Source organism: Phyllopteryx taeniolatus, chromosome 17 (genome assembly GCF_024500385.1).
Source record: "Phyllopteryx taeniolatus isolate TA_2022b chromosome 17, UOR_Ptae_1.2, whole genome shotgun sequence".
NCBI lineage: Eukaryota > Metazoa > Chordata > Actinopteri > Syngnathiformes > Syngnathidae > Phyllopteryx > Phyllopteryx taeniolatus.
The window spans coordinates 20,451,419-20,473,159 of NC_084518.1; the positions used below are offsets into that span (position 1 = coordinate 20,451,419).

A 21,741-nucleotide genomic window follows, 5' to 3' on the forward strand; every position below is an offset into this window, starting at 1 on the left:
CCTGAAGGCACCAAATCATAAAAATGCACTCAAGCGCCAAACACTTGTAACTTCATTTACTCGCTTTTATTTCACACCTCAAAGTGTGTGTGTACGTGTGCGTGTGTGCTCTCAGAATCAATCATCAATTAATCATCTTTAACGGCCGACTACGATAAACTTCTACTGCCTCTAGTCTTGTATAACACAGTATTACGTAATACCAGTTATTATTATGATGATGATGATTATTATTATTATTCCCACCAGAATAAAGTTCGTTTTTTGAGAAAACAAATCATGCACTTTCGGGAAAATTCATACATTTTTTGGGAGAAAAAAAGCTGCATTACATTTGTATGTTTTCGAGGTGAAAAAAGTTCTGTTTTCAAGAAAGCAAGTGTAGTATTTCTGTGAAATGTCACTGGTTGCTAAGTAAAGTTCATTCGGAGTGGAAAAAGGCCATTGGATGAGATTTTGAGACACATTTATGTCCACACATTGATTTGAAATTAAATCAAAATCAAATCGGTGCTCTGTATTTAATATAAAAGACATTGCCACGGGGCACTGCCCTTAATGCATGGCAAGATGATTAATTAAAGCATTTCTGAACATGTTTAATGGTGGCCATGACCATAAATCGGATGAGATAATACTTTATAATATATTTTTTACATTTTTCAAATTCTTCATGTGACACTTTTTCATCACCTGTTGCTTGGCAGAATTTTCAGGTACCACATTGACCAATAAAAAGGTTTATTATTGTGGTTTGTGTTCAAATGTTGAAAGGTTGACATTATTGCGTTTTGTTAAATATAAAAGACGAACAACAACGGCTCCATCGTGTGGGGCTCTCGGGGCACTGCTCCCGCTGCCCCTCATGCATTGTAAGGTCACTTGTTGCTAGGCAGAATTCATTCGGAGCGAAAAAGGCCACTCGACGGGTTTTGGAGTCACATATATGGACATATACTGATTTAAAATAAAACACATGCTCTGTATTCCATATGAAAGACGACAAGGCACTGCCCCCTCCTGCCCTAAATGCATTGTAAGACCAATACAGCACTGCTAAACACATCTGAGACGATCTATGAGGATGCGATAATGACACATAACTGTTTTCTTTAAACGTGTGTGTTTGTGCACGTGTGTTATGATCTTGTGTTTGTTGTGTGTCTTCTCACAGTATTCGTAACGAGCGAGGGCGTCCCGGGTGCTCCGGGATGTGATGGAGGTGTGAACCGGCGAGGGTGGGGCGACGACCCACCGGGGCTGAGTCATTAGTTCGGGTGGGAGTTGATGGGTGGGTGGATGGGAGGTGGGGGCTCGGTCCTTTATACGTGTGTGTGTGTGTGTGTGTCGGTATAAAAGAGTGGCCTGGCCCCACTGGGGCTCACACAGCTCAACAAGTGTGTTCCGTTCGGGCTTTAAGTGCACGCATGTGTACCAGGACAACTCCCAGGATGCATCAGGTGATGACGGCAACCTTCCTGCTTGTGGCGCTGTGCTCACTGACCGGCGTGGACGCGTCGGCCTACGACAAAATCGTCACCCACAGCCGCATCCGGGCCAGAAACCAGGGGTAAGGAGAAAAACAACTATTTCTTTCTTTTTTCTTTTTTTTTTTTTAAAATGCATTGTGAGCACAAAATAGTGCATCTACAAAACAAAGCAACAAAATAGAAAAGGTATCTAAAACATGAAAACACATTTGTGATAGTTTGTTTATTTTTGAGGGGTAAAAAAGAAATCAACATTTTTGATCCCAAAAGTCATTTTCCCCGTTTTTTAAATGTATTTTTCGGGGATAAAAGTTGTAAAATATCTCAAGTTTTGATAAAAAGGTGCACGTTGTTAGAAAAAAAAAGTTGTATATTTACAGTATTTATGTATAAATAGCCATGCATTTGAGAAAACGAGTTTCATATTTGAGTCAAAAATTGTGGCAAATTTAAATTTTGTGCATAGATGGATAGTTTTGAAAAAAAAAATGGTTGTACAGTTTTGAGGGAAAAAAAGTTGCATTCTTGAGAAAAACTAAAACTCTTCATATAAAATGTTGAAAAAATAAGGGAAAAAAATAACTTTTCTTTGTTTTTTATTCGAGAAAAAAGTACAATTTCGTTTTTGGAAAACTGTCACATCTTGAAGAAAAAAAAGGATGTTGCATATTTAAGTAGAAAAAAACGTAACCATATTTTAAAAAAAGTAATAGCAATAAAAGACTAAATAATAATGGGAAATACACATGTGAGCTATGATACTACATTTGGGTTCCATTCCGTAGAGTTTTAGTAGAGCCAGCTAAATATAGTTTTTTTGGGGGATCATTTTTCATGTCAACAACAGAAAACATTTCATTTGAAAATATGGGCAGAAAATGGTGTGCTTTTTGCTCCAAATAAATTGGGAAAACAAGTTGGATTTTTAACCATCAAGCTAACAAAATATGGCTTTTGTGTGCATGTCATGTGTCAATTAAAACTAAAAATGGGAATGAAATGGAGACAATAAGGTGTTTTAGCGTGTAAAAGTAATTCAAATCAAAACAAACAGGCCCAAAAAAAATATTTCAAGGTAAAAATGTGAATCTAATCAAATAGACAGCATATGGACAGCTTTGAAGTATGGAACCTTCTTTTATTAAATCAAATGTTGAGTATGAGCGCTATGTATAAAAATGATACCACTTTTTATGTCAGTAAAACATATTTATCACAAAAAAGTACATTGTGATGTAAAAAAAACCAACATTGCATTTTAGAATTAAACAGTCCCAAAAAAATATTCAAATGTGTTTTTGTACACGCCATGAATATATACATTTTTACTGAAAGAAAGGAAAGATTAGGGTTTAAGCATATTTCATGTGTATCGATTTTTACTCTAAATATGTTAAACATGAAAATATTCAACACATCAAATGGAATATTTGTTTTAAATGAGTTTCATTCATAAAAACATGTATAATACTGGTTTATACAAAATACGAAATAAATGCAGGTTGTGTATTTTTTAAGCACATTAAATGCCCCAATTTATCGAATTGACCACATTTTTTGCTGTTTTTAATTATGTTTTATTATTATATTATTTATGTGTTCATGCAGTTTATTTTTAACAGTCAAATCAAATAGTTAAAATCAAATGTGTTTTTTTTCCTTCAATTTAAAAAGATTTGGGGGAATATTTCAAATTAGCTTTTGAATGTGTGTTTTTATGGTTAAAACATGTTTAGAGTAAATTTCAATAGAGACAGTGTTGATTGAGGTGAGTGTGTTTCATTCATAAAAATAAAAAATCTGCTCTGTCATCAGTCAGACAAAACGGTTTCAAGTGTGTATGTGCCTCCTTCGTCTAGCGCGAGCTGTCGTGTATCTGCACATTCTTTCTGTCTCCTGGAACCCATCACTCAACAACTTTGACCTTTTCTGCCACCCGTCCTTTGCCCCCCCAAAACAAACCCCATAAAGGCCCAACGTGTGTGCCCTGCAGCAGGTTCTGGGGACCAAGAAGAAATACTTCAGCACATGCAGGAACTGGTACAAAGGCGCCATCTGTGGCAAGAAGGCGTAAGTGTAATTACCCCCCCCCCCCCCCCCCCACACACATCCTTTATTTACATCCTGACACCAACTGGCCGCAAAGTTCGCATTTTAAAGCAGTTGCAAAGTAGAGCCTTTTTCACGATAACTGGTGGAAAATGGATGGTTGCTTCAAACCAACATGGCTGACGTTCTGTGTCGTTTTCGAGCATGGCCTCCTGAGACTTTTTGTGGGGCTTCTCATGATAGACATTTGTAGCAATTTCCATGATGCAAAGTGAAACTGGCTTTGGGGGCTGAATTTTCCCAAAACTCTTTTGGAAGAGCTGATTTTTGAATTGGCCCTGGAAAAGAACTAATTCAAGGCTAAATGGGAGATTTCCTGTGTCTTGTGGGGCGTGGCTTCTTGAGACTTTTTTTGTGGCTCTACTCACGATAGACGTGCGTACCGAATTTCACGTCGCTAAGAGAAACAACCTGCAGGGGCTACATTTTCAAAAACCTTCTCGGAGGAATTCGTCTTTGACGTCGCCTTACAAAATGAAGGCTTCAAGGCAAGATGGCTGACTTCCCGTGCATTTTCAGGCATGGCTTCTTGAGACTTTTTTGTGGTTGTACTCGTAGTAGACGTGTCTACCAAATTTCATGTTGCCGAGTAAAACAGGCTTCCTGGGACTGCATTTTGCAGTGGGCGCTCCCTGGCTAATTTTGGGGGCTCATTTCCGTAAACCCCAGCAAAGATACATTTCAGTTGGTTCTAAAATCAATGTACTAAATGCAAACACAAGACAGCCTGAGAGCAAACATGGAAGTAATTTACAACGAAGACAAAACGCCTCGGAGACAAACACGTGCGTTCCTTTGCGGACAAACTAACAATAAAACAATAACGCTAAAGAAACGGCGACTTGAGCGTTACCTTCGTGCGTAAACGCAGGAAGGAAAACACAAATTGCTGCTTGAGGCCACAGGGGAGCTTGTTGATTACTTCACAGGAAAAAAACCAAATCGGAACTGGTGCCAGACACTTTCAGTGTGTGCGCGTGTGTGTGTGTCGGATATGTCGACTTGTAAGGTGAAACTATGAGAAACAGCTGTCAGTATAATGCAGCTGTTTCAAACCAAAATGGCCGACTTCCTATTCCTTTCCGGGCATGCGGCGCCCTCGAGGCATTTTGGTGAGTGCTGCTATGAGCTTACGACAGACTTGTCCAGACAATCGTATGTTCCCAAGTGAAAACTGGCTCAACGTTCCCAAAATTCCACCCATTTGTCAAGGCAAATCCTCCAAATGATCGTCGCGCTTTGAAGCTACGGAATTCGTCCAAAATGGCGGACTTTCTGTTCAGTTGAATGAGCTTCGTCTCCCCTATTTTGTGTTGGCCAATTAAACTGGCTTCAGGGGCTGAATTAAAAAAAAAAAGTGGCTGACTTCCTGTTCAATTTGGGGCATGGGTCATTGAGCGACACGTCCTGCCACGTTCTTTTAAAAAATAAATCAATCAATCACCCAATTTTTCCGAGCAAATCTTTAAAATTTGAAGCAATGGAGTTTGCCCAAACTAGCTGACTTCCTTTTCAGTTTCAGACACGGTTCCTCGAGACTTTTGTGCATCCTGTTACGACAGACATGTCCACCCAATTTCATGTCGATCGGTGGATGAAACTGGCACCGAGGACTGAATTGTTTTTAAGAGACCACCCCAATTCGCCCAAGATGGCTGCTTCAAACTAAAATGGCCGACTTCCTGTTCAATTTGTGACGTGGGTCTTTGAGACATTTTCGTGCGTCTTGTTATGATGGCCACACCTCCCGAATCTCGTGTCGCTCGCCGAAGAACTTATTTTGCAAACTTTCCAGGGGGCGCCGCTGAGCGATTTTTGGGAGGCCCCCGAGACACGTCGATGTCGCCACGTGTGTTTCATTTGTGCGCATCTGTTCTCCCGTCCGCAGCTGATGACATCACGGCTTCCTGATGTCCAGCTGTGTGCGGATATTTACACACTTTACACACAGCGTGTGTGTGTGTGTGTGTGTGTGTGGGAGTGAAAGTTGTTCTGGCGAGAAACAGAACTCATACAAACAGCGCAAGAAGTTCTGTTGTCAATGATCTCATCATGACTCGTTACTTGATTTTATGAGCGCACCACAGGGCCGCTCGCATCCTATTGGACAAACGTGCGCCGAAAGAGCTTCTTGTCGGAAATGCTGAGAGACGACTGCATTGGGCGTTTGAAGGCTGAGAGTAGATTGTTCGGGGCGGGAATGCTAAGAGAGCATGTCGCTCAATGTGTGGATGCTGAGAAACAATTTGAATCGTCGAAATGCCGAAAGAGTATCGCATTCGATTGTTTGGCTCGCTGAGAGAGCCGATATTGAGAGTCGAACTTTCGCCAAAAAAACAACCTATCACTCGCTGCCAGTCTCGGCTGGTTAAGGCGGTCGTTAAAGTTTGTTCATGCAGTCTTGTACGCGTTGTCTGCAGTGTCACAGCGCCGCTGCCTTCTTCTTCTTTGTCTTCTTCCCACGTGTCCCTCTATCGCCCCCTGTCTTGCAGCATGGTGGTGTACGAGTGCTGCCCCGGCTACATGCGTCTGGAAGGCATGAAAGGATGTCCTGCAGGTCTGTGCCTAATATTGTTCACATCATGGAAAGAAAGAAAGCACTTCTCCTTGGACCCAAAACGTCTGAGAAGCCCGACTGTACATCATTTGTCTGTTCACATCATTAAAGTGTTTGTTTTCTACCTTACGTTTAAAAAAAAAAAAAAAAAAAGTGGCTCCCATTGACCACGTGTACGGCACGCTGGGTCTGGTGAAGGCGGTGAGCACGCAGCGATACGCGGACCTTTCCAAGCTGAGGGAGGAGATCGAGGGCAGGGGATCCTTCACCGTGTTCGCTCCCAGCGACGACGCCTGGGACCAGCTGGACCATGTGAGTGCACGTGCGTGCAAAGCGCACCCGAGATCCCACAAAATGCACGCTCGCAGAGTGCACCTGACCTCCGGCAATATGTAACTGACCCTTAACCCCTCCCCCGCCGCGTCGGCGCAGAGCGTCCGCTCGGCGCTGGTGAGCAACGTGAACAAGGAGCTGTACAACGCTTTGCGCTTCCACATGCTCAACTCGCGCCTGCTGACCAAAGACATGAAGGACGGCATGACCGTCACGTCCATGTACAGCGACATGGGCCTGCACATCAACCACTACTCCAACGGGGTGAGTCAGCCCTCGGGGCCGCAACACGCCTGGCCAAAGAGTCCTGGAAATATCCGTTGCATTCATTTAGCCATTCTCCCCGAAAATTGCTTCCTTCCGATGTATGGACCCATTTGATTTACTTGTTGTTCATTTATCTCATTGAGTAATTTGTTAATTGATTCATTGTAATACAAAATAAATAACAATATTGTCCCAAAAAATGGACATCAAATATATATTTTTTTTAATAAAACAACCATTTTTTGACTCTTGTTTCATTGGAAAATTGGTTATTAAGTCAAAAATGGTTCGGAATGACAAACATTTTAAATGAGAATTTAAAAATGTTTTTGTATTAAAAGAAAGAATTTGACATAAAATACAAAAACATATTATTGAAATAAACTATTTTATATAATTTTTATTTCATTCAATAATTGGTTAACAAAGTCTAATGAATTACAAAAAATATAATCAAATTAATTGTATATAATACATTTTTAAAATGAGCATTAGGTATTGTATTAACAAAATAATTTTACATAGAATGCAAAATATTATTGAAATAAAAAATTTACATCATTTTTATTGTATCAAATAATTGGTTAATGAAGTGTAATGAATGACAAAAATGTTAATTAAATGAATTGTAAATAATACATTTTAAAAATTGTTTATCCAAATAAACAATTTTACATAAAAGGAAAAAAGATGAGTAAAATGAGTTTTTAACTGAAAGAAATAGTTGAAATGAAATGACCTGTAACAGTTAAAAATGAGCATTAATTATTTTCATTATTCAAATGAAAACATTATGCAAACGCAAGTCAAGGGAAATCAAAATTGCTTTGATTCTATTGTATGAAACCATGGTTTAATTACATTAATAAATAACACAAAATAAAAAACAATTATTGGCAAACATGTTAGATAGAATATTAAATTAAGAATAATTTTAATATAACTGTATTTTTATCAATTTTTATTACAATTCAATAAATTATAAATGACAACCTTTATTACTAGCAAGAGTTATTATTCTGCTATTAGAATAACAATTGTATTTATTTTACATGATTATTATTATTATGATGTATTTATTTTTTACTTCATGCATGAATGACCTGGCCCAAAATGTCCATTTTAAAAATCCAAATGTTGCCCATGATCTCAAACGATTGCACACAGTCAAAAAAAAAAAATAAAACAAGACACAAAAACGTTTTCCAGCCTTGAACGCATGTAAAACTGTTGTGGATGCTGTGAAGGTGGTGACGGTGAACTGCGCCAGGATCGTCCACGCCAACCAGGTGGCCACCAACGGCGTGGTGCACGTCATCGACCGCGTCATCAGCGCCGTCACCAACACCATCAAAGGCTTCCTGGACGTGGAGGACGAGCTCACCTCCTTCAGTGTAAGCGCTCGCATCTCTCAAGTCCAACCAAATGCTAACTTCCTTAGCACGGGCTAATGGCAAAAGTCCAAGAGCTACGCTAACTTATATAAACTGCATTGTTCAGTCCCAAAACTGATATAAAAAGAAATTAAGACGGATGCGGTCCGCGCTGAGCAAGGTTGTCAAAGTTAACGACAATGAGCGATTTAGCGAAAACTAGAATTGAAAAAAACTTTTTGGTGAAGTGAAATAAAAATGAAAGCACGTTCAAAAACAACAATAACCAACTTGAACTGCATTGTCCATGAGCAAAACCGTTTCAATCAAACCAACTCCGACATGATCTGTGCGAACTAATTGGATTCGAGTTACTGAAAATGAACGAAATAACAAACTTCCCATGAATTTATTTTGTACACATTTTTTTTGTATAAAACCTGGCAAACAAACAGACAAACGGACTAAAAAGTAAAAGTAATGAAAATAATCCCAAACTATTGTGAACTCGATGCAAGCAGGCGGCGGCGCTGGCCTCAGGTGTGATGGACAAGCTGGACGGGCCGGGGCGCTACACGCTGTTTGCCCCCACCAACGCCGCCTTCGACCGGCTGGGGCCGGGCCACCTGGAGCGCCTCATGGGGGACAAGGACGTCATTGCAGGTATGACATCGTGGCGCCATCGTTTGGGGACCACGGGCGTGTGACTGCGTGGACTCCAAAGTTTGGACTTCCAGAACTCAAAACCGACTCAATCATTGGCTGAAGCGCCAGCGACCAGGATGACTTTGTCTTGCTGTGGGAACATTTCCAGCACGTAGAATGTAGCGCAAGTGTCGACAAATTGGGCCAAAGCAAGCAGATTTATGACCTTCGGCGGTGGCGGACGACCAGCAACTTTAGTCACACGGTCCTGAGTCAGCCAAGGAAGCTGGAGCCGGCGTTCTGCTCGTCCTCAGCGGACCATTCGGTCACATTTGGCGGAAAAGTCACCTCGGAAGGGGATGTGGTTTTCGCGATGTGAACAGTTCTGTTATGGCAGGCCTCTTTGGTTTGCTTGTACAACTGCTGCTGTCATTTCATATATAAACACCGAACGAGTGCCTCGTTATTCATTATTCGCGCTTCACCCATTGCACATTTGGAAACTATTCAAGCTGCGCATCGCAATGAAGAATGCAGCTGTTACTATGCGCATCAGACAAACAAACGTTTGTTACAACAATGTTAGCAATTATGGCAACTGCAACATATCAATCTGGGTTAAAATACGTATTACACATTTTGAATACATTTTTAAGGGTGACATTCTTTTGTGTTGAAATGTTTAAAATATGTTTAAGAGGTGTGTTTAAAACGAGTTTCAATGTAACTAAAGTGCGTGCAAAGATTATTTTAAGACTGACACTATCAAGTAAAGGCCCACTCCATTATATTACATACAGTACATAGCCTACAGTATTTTCTACACAATTTATGCATTAAAAAAAAAGAAAAACAAAAAATGGGTGGAATGAAGGAATTTGTTGAAATGTCACAAATGGTTCCCAAGATGTCCTGAATGAGCTCAATATTTGAGCTGAAGAGTTGGAATTTGCATCGGGAAAGATGGGGCAACTTTTTCTTTGTCGAGCGTCTCATTCACTTGGATGGATTGCTGGGGGTGATGGGGAATTTGGAATCTGGGAAAAGTTGAATGTGGAATGCTTTTAATCTGTGGAGAAAGGTAGAAACAGTAGAACGATCAAAATTGGCGGAATAATAATAAAACATCTTTTATTTATACATACATACATATGGGTGTCAATGTAATATAAAATACACTTAGTTGCTTACTTAAGTGGGTGTCTCGCAGCCCTGGTGAACTACCACCTGCTGAAGAGCGTCCAGTGTTCGGAGGCCATCATGGCGGGCTCGGCGTACGAGACGGAGGAGGGCAGCGGCGTGGAGGTCGGCTGCGACGGCGACAGTCTGACGGTCAACGGCGTCAAGATGGTGCTCAAGAAGGACATCGTCGCCACCAACGGGGTCATCCACCTCATCGACCAGGTTCTGGTGCCCAATTCGGGTAAGACCGATCACGTTGTTGGACAAAAGTATCGGGACACGCCTCCTAACCAATCAATCAGCTTTATTTGCCATCTTCGCTCTCTGCTCACCATGCATACCACCACCCGCACAAATTGATATATTGCTCTTTCCACTTGTCGTCTGTTGTTGTAACACATTATTAAGCAATTTAAAGTGTTGAAAATGGCTTGAGAGCAAGCTATATTGACTATTCCGATATTTGTGCTCACGTTGTGTGTTTTTCAGCCAAGGACGTGATGGAACTGATAGGCACGGGCCAGAGCACCTTCCGTGACATGGTATCAGAACTGGGCCTAGCCTCCGCCTTGGGTCCAAAGACGGAGTACACGGTCCTCGCTCCCCTCAACTCCGCCTTCACCAGTGAGTCCGTCACCCGACTTTTGCGACGCTAGGTAGAAAACGTGTGAACATTTTGAAAGTCATCCTAATTCTTGTGCCAAATAAATAGCCTTCGGAGGGCTTTACCAAACTAAAAATAAAATCAGGCCCCGAAGCCAGCTTTACTTAGCAAAATGAAATTTGGTAGGCTTGTCTATCATGAGTAGATCCACAAAAAAAGTCTCAAAAATCTGTCCCTGAAAAAACACGGCAAGTCTGCGGATATTTTAGGGTTTTTCAAGAGTCATTGTCCTCAAGATTTTCTCCGTTTGTTACCGAATTTGAGCCTCATATGTGAAACAGATGGATGCCGTTCAATTGCGAAGAACCTGAATGTTCGTCATTGCGTGTGGAGCACAGAGGCAAAACTCTCGTAAATTGAAGTCAGATTTTGACCAAGCTGCAATAAATCAACTCTTGACATGACAATTTCCTCCCAACTCTTGAATTCTCGCATTGAATCCTCCGTCTGGCGCACCTCCCAGCATCCTACGGCCAAGTCAGTAACGGGAAGAAAAACCTCACGCATCTGAAGCCGTCACCTTCCTGTCCGTTTTCTTGATTGCGTTTGGTCAGACGAGGTGATGGCGACCGACCAGACACTGCTGAAGTACCTCCTGGAAAACCACATCTTGAAGCTGAAGGTCACGCTGAACGAGCTCTACAACGGCCAGCTGCTGGAGACGCTGGCCGGAAAGCTTCTGCGAGTCTTCATCTACCGCACGGTGAGATCGCGCCGGATGAGAGTTGTCCGGGAATACACAAATAAATGACACTTTAGCGCCAAATTCTTTGCAAATTCAATAAAGCCCTGGCGGCGGACGATCCGCGTTGCTCCCTCTTATGCGAAAATATCCTCTGGGTTTGCTCGGACTAATTGACTCGCAATCAACGTGACGAGCAGCAGACTTGACACCCTGATCTCGAAAGCAGGACTTTTTGGGTTCAGGGACAGTTCACAGGGGAGACATTTTTCTAAGGACCACTTCATAATGCGAAATTCAAATGTCGTTTGCTCTGCGACTGAGCTTGTGACTTCATTTACTCGTATCTAAAATTGTGAGCGAGACGTGGGATGCCCGGGTGGTTTTCCGGTGTTTGCTGTGTGTCTGAAGTTCACATTTTTGGCACGCGACACAAGGCAAAAAAAAAAAATCGACTGAGCGACGTTTTATAACAGAAAACTCGTAAGTTGCTGTACTCAAGGTACCCCTGTAGCATGTGCACATTTGGTTGCCATAGGAATTAAAACCTTGCCTATTTTCAAGAAAAAAAAAAGTCAGTTACAATAACAATGTTCGATTTATTTATTTATTTTTTTATTTTTTTAAGAAAAAAGTTACAATGTTATGAGAATAAAGTCAGATTTTTTTTTCAAGACACAAACACGCATTTTGTCGCGATCAAAATTCTCTTACGATAACGAGGTCGGATTTTTAAGACAAAAAGTTGTAGTGTTATGAGAATATTCTGATTTTTTTTTAAGAAACAAAGATGTATTTTGTCAAGATAAAAAGTCAAAATCTTACAATAACAGTCGTATTTTTAGAGAAAAAAGTTAAATAAATGTTTTGAATAGCTGTAGTATTTCAACTCAACTGAACTCAGTTTTATTAATTGAGCACTTTAAAAACCAACTGTAGCTGAAACATTAAGAAAAATTGAACTTAAAACACAATACAATTAAAAAGAATAAAAGCAAACAAGACACGCACGCAAGGGCAGAGTCTGATGCTGCGTTGAAATATTCTATTTTTCAAGAAACAAAGACGTAAATTCTACGTGGGATAAAAAGTCATAATCTTACCAGAATAAAGTCACATGATGTAATATGATATTAACATCAAAGTTTAACATGGGGATAAAAGTTGTATTTTATTAGGGCTACTTTATATTTTCGTGGAAATACATTTAAAAAAAAAAAAAAAATGTTGACGAAATTTCCCCCGACTGTTGCCGGGTTTTAGGCGGTGTGCATCGAGAACGCCTGCATGGTGCGCGGCAGCAAGCAAGGAAGCAACGGCGTCCTCCACCTCACCAGGACCATCATCAGACCCTCGGAGCGGACCACCTACGACATCCTCAAGGCCGACGGACGCTTCAAGTGAGAACTTCGAAAGACTCGTTAAGCTGAATCCAAAAAAAATGTCCTCTAAATTTGACGCACCACAGAGTGTTGTTAACAAGTCTGCCAAATTCGAATGAATTCCCCCCCCAAAAATCTCCTTTTCGATGAGTTCATAGCGTTCTGTTTGTCATTAATGCTGTAATGCTTTTCAACAAGAACACCCTTTATTTTGATTGTGGCATCAAACGAGAGCAGTTTTTATCTTCGTTTGTTTTGTTTTTTTACCCAAAAAGATTCAGCTTTTCGATGATTTCCTGCCATTCTGACATCAATTAAGAACCTCGTATTTATCTTCAATTCTGACGTTCAAGCCGAGATTTGTTACGCTAAAATACATTCTGCTTGTAATCAATACAGAATTTTCCTGACACTGATGGAGACGGCCGATCTGACCGACCTGCTGAAGCAGGAGGGCTCGTTCACAGTCTTCGCCCCGTCGGACGAGGCCTTCGCCGACCTGGACAAAGACGACATGAGGCTGCTGAAAAGTCCGTCGGTCGGCCGCATCCGAGCGCCGATTCGTTAGCCGCCAATATCCCAATCCCAAATCGGTTTGCCTTCTTACAGGCGACCTGACCGCGCTGAGGACCATCCTGCTCTACCACGTCGGCCGGGGCGTCTTCATCAATGGCGGCCTGGAAGGGGGCGTGACCAATCTACTGAAGACGCTGCAGGGCAGGAACCTGCAAGTTTTGTCTGTAAGTCCGTCCATCCATCCAGCCGGGAAAATTCACCAGCGCTGCGTGATCGTGAACCGCTGGGCATTCCTGCCTTTGGCATCAGAGCAGGAGTTGGCAAAATTCTTTAATCCGGCTCACCAAGCATTTGCATTATGAAGAGTGTCGTCGTATTTGTTGCATTAATTGAGCTGTTTTATTTTAAAAATGTTGGTTAATTGAATTGTAAGTAATATTTGTTTATATATTTGATTATTACATATCTATTTAAAATTAAAATAAAGCAGTTTACTAAATATTTTCTCAATTATTCCATTTTTTAAATAGCAATGATTCTTGTTACAAAATGAGCAATTTTACAAACACATTTGATATTATTAAATAAAATAATTAGTTAATTAATTATTGTCAAATTATTATTTTTTCAAGAATGAGAATGAAATATGTTTTTATTAAAATGTGTTTTTTATATTAAAGAAATGACATGAAATAATTGGTTAATAATTATAATTAAATTAACTTCAAATAATAAAAGAAAAATGAGATTGAAGTATTATTTTATTTAAATGAACTATTTTACATGTAACTGGTTATAATTGGTTAATCAAAATTGTGTTATAAATAATAAATTATTATTTTGTTATTTATGATGTTTTTATTATTTTACATTTACAAACTATTTTTCACTGGTTAATTCATGGTGATGAATGAATTATGAAAAGCAAAATTAAAACACGAATGAATGATTTTTGTATGAAAAATTCAAGTTACATTATTGATAAAAACTTTTATTTAGTAAAACCAAACAAAATATTTTTCATCTATGAATGACCTGGCCTGGTCTGTTTTTTGTTTGTTGTTGTTGTTTTGAGCACCAGCCCTGCTGCGGAAGCTCAGCTATAATCTCTGGAGGCGGTCCAGACATAATAAGGAGCTGGCCGCTGTCATTTCCATCAAGTGCGCCTCTCTTGCGACACCCGAGCTCCCTCTCAACCCACCGGTCTTCAGCATCTGATGACATTTAACGTGGGCTCTGGAAGCGTCAGGCACAAAGCGGTGTGGAGGAGGGGAAACGGATCCCCGAGTGACTCAGCCGGGCCTCCTGATTGCAGGAAGTCCCGTCATCAGGCAGATGGGCTTGCTTTCACTTAGCAACTCTCAAAGTTCAAAGTTACTACCAGGAAGTAACTTCTCATGCTGTCCAAATATGGTAACGAACACAGTGAGGGAAGAGAAGATTTTAATGACATTCTTAGTGGACAGTGGTGTTAGACGCATCATTGTCATTCATGGGCTGTCCTTTCACTGATATCCACCATATCCACAAATTGTTGCCTTCCAAGCTGCGTCAGAAAGGTTTTAGGACTGGTGTCACAAAAGATATATTTTAAACCCAAACTTCAAACGACAGGCTTGAGTGCAGGCTGGAGAATCAACCGGAACGTGCTGTGGCATTTGCTTTGTTGAGAGACGAGACGAGCGTTGTGGCAATGGGTGAAGGTTAGTGTTCATGTTAGGGGTTTAGGTTTTTAGGGTTAGGGAATTAGAGGGTTGTGGTTTAGGATTGAGGTTACGGTTAGGTTTTAGGGGGAAGGGTTTGAGGTTAGTGTAGGGGTTAAGGATATAGAATCAGGGGTTTACGGTTGCTCTGATGTAAACCCGATCATTGTCATAGCCACTGTATGGTACCTGAGAGTCTTCTTGTGTATTTATCCAGGTCAACAACTCCATTCACGTCAACTCCGTCAATGTACCTGACAGTGACCTGATGGCCACCAATGGCGTAATCCATGTAGTGAACAACCTTCTCTATCCAGCAGGTTGGCACTCTGCTCAAAAATAATGGCCTTGTGTTTTGTTGGTGTGCCAATCGGACGTTCCCTTGCAGATCTTCCTGTGGGCCGCCAGGACCTGCTGCTCCTTCTCAGGAAGATCATCAAGTACATCAAGATCCAGGTAGGAGAAAACACACCTTCAGAGTAAGACCATTTCATAATGTTTGCAAAAAAGAAGCACCAGGATACTTCCGGGTGGCAGAACAATGAGTGACTTCTGCTGAACTGAACTGAAACAATGACAAAAACTTAATTTTATATATCCCAAATGCTTTAGGTTTTTTTTCAAGTTTCTTAAAAAAAATCCAAATTATAGAGGGCAAATTGAGTGGATATCATAAATAGTTGTACACAGAAGATCGCAAGACTGCCTGGTGGTGTAGTAGCTCCTTCTAAAGGGACACACTGGGAACCAAACCTCCATCATTAGGTGTGGGGAAATTATTTTCTCTAAGGTTTGTAGACATTGTTTGGTTGGGTTGTTTACTAGTGGTGCCATCAGAGAAAGCTGTCTTTTACCACCTGGAAGTATGCGTGACATGGTGAAATGGTCTATTGACATTGGTTCAGGGACTCTTTGTGACCCTCGTACTGGTTTTTGTGATCCACAGTTCATGTCAGGATTCTCTTACGCCGAGATCCCGCTCACTTTTGTCAGTAAGTCACTTTCCTTACCTGAGCCTGAGCTTTATGTACCAAATATGCTCAAGCTAAAGCTAACTGTTCGTCCGTAGGAAGGACCATCACGACGACTGAGTACACCGAGAAAGGTAAGGTCAGATTGAGTGCTTGGATGCATCTGTTTGTGGTGAATGAGTGGTGAGATGGATTGGTTTGAGGTAAGGGTGGGCTGAGATGGATGTGTTCGTGATAACCGAGCGCTTGTATGGATCAGTGTGGTAAATGAGTTCTTGGGTTGATCTATTTGGGGTGAAGGAGTGCACAGATGCATCGGTTTGAGGTGAAGGAGGGCTTAGGTATCTGTTTGTAATAAATGAGTGCTTGTATGGCTGTGTGCATTGTAACTGAGTTCTTGGATTGAGCTATTTTGGGGTGAAGGATGGATCTGTTTGTGCCAAGAAAGTGCTCAGAGGGCTCTGTTTCGTGTATAGAAGTGCTTGGATGGACCAGTTTGCGAGTGGTCTGATCTATAGATTTGGGATGAAAGAGTTTAAATGGAGCTGTATGAGGTGAATAAGTGATTGTGTTAAACAATTAAAGGTGAAGGCATCCATGGTGAAGGTCTTTAAGGGGATCAATGGATGAGTTTGATGTGGAAGAAAAAGGCAGTGTTTGACGGAACTGTAATTTTTCCATTCCTGGTCGGGTCTCTCGTTGTTAATATGTGTACACCCAAAAGTGACATTCAGGTCTTAGCATTTTCCCTTAACGGCCTCTTATTGGATTTGTGTTGTGATCTAGGAAGATCCTAAGTGGAATTTGTGTTAGTATTCATTGATGGAATCCTCCTAACTACCAAGCTTCAAGACCCTGATTACGTTCACGCTTCCTGTCCTCATCCGCTCTTAAATTCCATCGGGAGCTGTCGGCATATCAAATCCTGGCATTTAGTAATGAGCTCATTAGGCTGTCAGTCCTGTAGTGAACTTCCTGTCAGATAAATGCAGGCCTCTGCGTATTGAGTAACGTAGAAGAGATAGATATCAGGCAACAAGTTTTAGTGGTCATTATGTAAAAATCGTCTCAAATGTCCTCGTGTGTAAAAAGATAAGTCGTGTGGCAACCCTTGTTTGAAAGCCCAATTTGACATCCAAACCCTGACTTGGGACTCTGTCCCTGCTTGAAACCCTAAATTGAAACCGTATCTGTGAATCGAAACTCAAGTTTGGAACACGAACCATGGCTCGAAACCCAAATGTGCAACAATTTCTTGAAATCCCACTTGAAACCTTTACCCTGATTTGAAACCCTACTTTGAAACACAAATTCTGTAACGAAGCCCTAGTTTGAAACGATAACCCTGGATTAAAAATCCTAATTTGAAACACTAACCCTGTCTTGAAACCGGAATTTAAAAGCCTAAAACTTGTCTGAAACACTTACCCAGGATTGAAACCCTATTTTGAAACATCTACCCTGCTGAAAAGCCTGAACTAAAACTCAGACAGTGTCTCAACACCCTAAGATTAGATTGGTTTTGGGCGGTACAGTGGCCCTAAAAGGACAAAAAAAAAAAAAAAAAAAAAAAAGGACATTGTCAGTAGAGTTAGTCAACACTAATAAAGTGGCTTCTGAAGAATGTAAATGTTCCTTTGATGGTATTGATCCCACCACTTACTCCCCCGCAGTCCCCGAGCAAACCCAAATAATCCGGGTCATCGAAGAACAACCGTCGATCACTAAGGTGGTTGAGGGCGAGCCAACCTTCACCAAGGTAATACAGGTGATCGAAACAGAACCGACGGTCACCCGGGTGGTGGTGCAGGGCGAGCCCGTGATCACCGAGGGAGCCGGCGTCGTCGAGACGGAGCCCTCAGTCACCAAGGTAACCAGGGTGATTGGGGAGCCCGGCTTAACCAAGGTGACCAGAGTCATCAAGGGTAAGACCTCCATCTTCTGCAATTCTGGCCTCGAAATGCTGAGAGATAATCAACGGCGTCTGAAATTTTAGGTGAACAAGTGGAGTCAGAAGACAAGGCGATCACAGGTCAGTTTCTTGTCCTCCAAGGATGTTTTTTGTATGTGTCTAACAGAAACATCCTCGTCATCATTGCAACTTACCCTGGTGCTCCTCGGACATCAGTCTCATGGTGTGGACCGGATATTGCCAACAAAATCAGAAATCATCCGGAATAATCAGTGACTGCAAAGAAACCACAAAATAGAACAGTAAAACAAAATGTTTACAAAAATATGTACTTTAGCTTCATCAAAGATTGAATTGTCTTTGATGTTTACGAAAAAAAACCCACGTATGATCCTTTTGGTGTTGATAGTTTTCTTAACTAAAACACAGCATGGAGAAGACTAAAGGATACTGGATGTTTATGATTAAATGCGTACATTAAGATGAAGACATAATTGTCTGATGTTTATGAAAATTCTTGAATGAAAGTAAAGTTCATTCAAGAATGAAATGGCTTTGCTGTTTAAGAAAAAAAAAACAGATGAAGACTGTAAAGCTTCGATGTTTATGAAAATGTGTGTTAGTAAAACATGATCGCTTTGATGAAGAATCTAACTCGTAGCTGATACTTGCGTACGTGAGGTTTTTGAAGACTTTTCTAAAAATGTTTCCATGAGTGTCCGTCCGTGTCCGTTGGGTTTGCTAAAGTCTTTGATCGTAAAGAAAATGCAAACTTCGGGCTCATTAAAGCCTAAATCGTCTCCATTGTAAGACAGGTTTGAAGACTGAATCGTCTCTGATGTTTATGAAAAAAGACTCCTTAGATTTACATAGAATATGTTTGGATGGAAACGCATGTTTAGCATCTGTGAATCTTTTACGCTGTTAGGCTCCTTGAAGGCTGCATCGACTTTAATGTTTACAAAAATGTTTATGTTGCTCAAAACCATCTCTGGATTCACAAAATACACAACACTTACGTCACTTTTGTTGAGGACTCTTAACGCAACTCCGATGTTCCCGAAAACGCGGTTTTTAAGTTTATTAACTAGACTTTCAATTATTGTTTATGATGAGGCGTTTTATTGGTTCTTCCTTCAAGGCAGGCTGCTCGTAAAGTTGAAAAGCAATAAATGAAAAACAATAAATCGGTTGTTCTGCTGAAGTCGTAAATCACATAGGTGACGGACTTGTGGGTCGGCTAGCGGAACTTTTGGAAAGAACAGCTTGAGTCAAAGTTGTTGTTTTTCCGTAGAAGCAGCTGGTTGCAACACCATGACTTCTGGATGTCTGTCTACATAGATGTAAAAACATAGACGCCTCATTGAGCGGGTTGGCCCATTACTGTAATACGTCAGCGTGTCCGCCGTATTGGATGTAGAGGATCTGCCTGTAATCTAATTCAAGCCAATGGCCTGAACTTGACAAAGTGCACAAAGTTCGTGCCTCTCATTCATTCCTAGATTGGGTAAACAAAAGGTACCAAAAACAATCGTATGTCACTGGACACCAAACCCAGAAGAGAAGAATGTAGTCCCAAGGGAGAAGGTTCTAGTCACTAGTGCAGGTTTTAGTTGTGAGAGAAGATTCTTGTCACAAGAGAAGAGAAGGTTATTTTCCCGAGAGAATATTGTAGTCCAGATGAAGTTTCTAGTGCCATGAGAAGGTACGAAGGTACGAAGAGATTTTAGTCCCAAGTGAAGGTTTTAGTGCAGAGAGGTCCTAGTCCAGAGAAAAAGTCCTAGTCCTGAGAGACGGTTGTAGTTTCACAATACTGTTCTTATCCCAAGGGATGATTCTGGTCCTGAGAGAAGATTTTAGTCCCAAGAGAAGGATTTAGTACCAAGATAAGGTTCTCATCCCGAGATAAGATTCTAGTCCAGAGAGAATATGTTGCTCTTTAGAGAAGCTTATAAGTCTTAAAATAAGATTCTAGTCTCGAGAGACGGTACTAGTCCCAAGAGAAGGTTCTAGTCCCAATTGAAAGTTTTAGTCCCTAGATAAAGGTCTTGGTCCAAGTGAAGGTTCTTGTCCTTGGACAAGGTGAAAGTCTTGAGAGAAGGTTCATGTCTTGAGAGGTTCTAGTCCTAAGAGATGTTGTTCCTCAGATAATATTCTAGTTTTGTGAAAAGTTTAAATTCTCTACAGATTGTACTAGTCCCAAGAGAAAGTTCTAGTCCTAAGTAAACTTTTTAGTCCCAATGTTAGGTTCTTATCCTGAGATATGGTTCTACTCCCAAGTGAGAGTTTTATCCCAGAGAGAGGGTCTCGTTCGTCTCAAGTGAAGGTTCTAGTCCCAAGGTAAGGATTTTGTCCCAAGTGAAGGTTCTATCTAGTCTTGAGAGTCGATTTGAGTCCCTATGGAAGGGTCTTGTCCCAAATGAAGTTTCTCGACCCTAGAACGGTTCAATGAGGCATCTGTGTCTTCTGTGTTTGTCTGTCTGGTGTTGTATGTGGTGGTGGCGGCGGCGGCAGAGGCATCTGTCTGTCTGTCTGTCTGTCTGTCTGTCTGCTGTCATGAATTAATGGATTGACTCTCGACAACCTCCCAAGGTGGAGCTCTGTCCCCCACGGAGATCGAGCCGCATATCATTGAGGGTAGGGACTCCGCTTACATTTTAAAAAAGCAAAAGGAGTCTTGGTTGTGCATTACGTGTTGATTTGACGTGAAAGAAAAAAAAGGATACTATTGCATTTGTTTGTTTTTGTTTTTTTTTACAAGTTTTTAACTTGCCATGTTTGGCCCACACAGGGCCGGACTTCTCCAGGATCACTACCATCCACGGCAACCCCAACCTGATCGAACAGGAATCCGAGAGGATTACCAAACTCATCAAAGGTTTGTTTGTTTGTTTGTTTTTGATTGTACGTTTGCGGAACCTCCAAGGTCACAACATTTGCAATTTGATCATACTTCCTTCAAGAAAAGTCAAGAAAAGAATCCTCTGCATTCTTGAAATTCAAGAAATTAGGTTAACCCAAGAGCGAATTGTCTTTGATGTTTCCAAAAATCCATCTAAATCATTGATGTTAATGAAAATACATACTGTAGGTTTGTTGTTGTCTACATCGTCTTTGATGTTTCCGAAACTGTGGATATTAGGTTAGTTAAAGACTCAAAACCTTTTCCGAAATATGTAGTTTAGATTTGCTGTTGGGTAAATGGAGCCGAACCTCGGCGGTTCGCTGCGTGCGTTTGTGCACGTTCAACAGGGATAACGATTGTGTCCGTGTTGCAGACGGCGGGAAGTTTGCCGCCGCCAGGAACACTCCAGGTAAAACAAAAAACAAAAAAACTCACTCCACCATCCCGACATCTCGCCTTCGACTTGTTGTTGAGTTGTCGTCCCCTTGTGGTCTTCGTTCTCAGCCGGCATGAGGAGGAGGAGGACGCGCTTGGTGAGGCGTCACCGCAAGGCCACGCCCCAGTGAGGAACGCCAGGGCTACGAGTCGAGCGCCGATGAATTCAATTGTGGATCGACCGAGACAAAAAAAAAAAAATAATTTCCTCTCGGTTCTATTTTTATATTTTCATAAAAAGAAAAAAAAAAAAGATTGTTGTGCATGAATACTGCCACGTATGTGCGATGAACATTTGCTGTGATGAAAAGGTGATGTATGAATTATGATAAAGTTATTATTACTTTCGATGGTGCTTGCATTCACCACGATGGATGCTTTGAAATTTTTGCAAACATTACATTCATTCTGTAAATTATCTCACGGGCAATAAAATACAGTTTATAAATACATGGAGTCTAAATTATCTTTGTTGAAAAAAAACCTACGGTACATTTGGTCAGTTATCTTTAAATTGTCTTTGATGTTAATGAAAATACATACAGAAAGTTTTCTGAAGAATAAATTTAGAATGCCTTTGATGTTTCCAACAAGTGCATTAGATTTGTTAGCATG

The 21,741-nt window shown here is 41.0% G+C and overlaps 1 protein-coding gene and 1 long non-coding RNA gene across 3 annotated transcripts; one reads left to right on the top strand and one right to left on the bottom strand.

Moving 5' to 3' along the window:
* The first annotated feature begins 1,346 nt into the window (after positions 1-1,346).
* On the top strand, positions 1,347-21,576 carry LOC133467095 (periostin-like). 2 transcript variants are annotated; one of them, XM_061751575.1, is made up of 23 exons: positions 1,347-1,570; positions 3,462-3,560; positions 6,092-6,156; positions 6,311-6,468; positions 6,589-6,753; positions 8,004-8,150; positions 8,651-8,792; positions 9,985-10,197; positions 10,446-10,580; positions 11,175-11,323; positions 12,566-12,702; positions 13,084-13,214; positions 13,294-13,424; positions 15,121-15,223; positions 15,292-15,359; positions 15,850-15,895; positions 15,973-16,008; positions 17,548-17,799; positions 17,871-17,906; positions 20,379-20,423; positions 20,578-20,664; positions 21,065-21,100; positions 21,196-21,576. In XM_061751575.1, exons 1-23 carry the CDS (start codon positions 1,428-1,430, stop codon positions 21,255-21,257), a joined length of 2,586 nt encoding a protein of 861 aa, XP_061607559.1. In that variant the 5' UTR covers positions 1,347-1,427; the 3' UTR covers positions 21,258-21,576. The 2 variants fall into 2 exon arrangements, with proteins under 2 accessions (XP_061607559.1, XP_061607560.1); XM_061751576.1 differs by lacking the exon at positions 20,379-20,423 and having other exon boundaries at positions 1,349-1,570.
* On the bottom strand, positions 17,647-21,247 carry LOC133467097 (uncharacterized). The gene is made up of 3 exons (XR_009785138.1): positions 21,127-21,247; positions 17,981-18,062; positions 17,647-17,858 (listed from the first exon to the last, which is right to left on the bottom strand). It is a non-coding gene; the product is annotated as an uncharacterized LOC133467097 (long non-coding RNA).
* Positions 21,577-21,741: the final 165 nt, after the last annotated feature.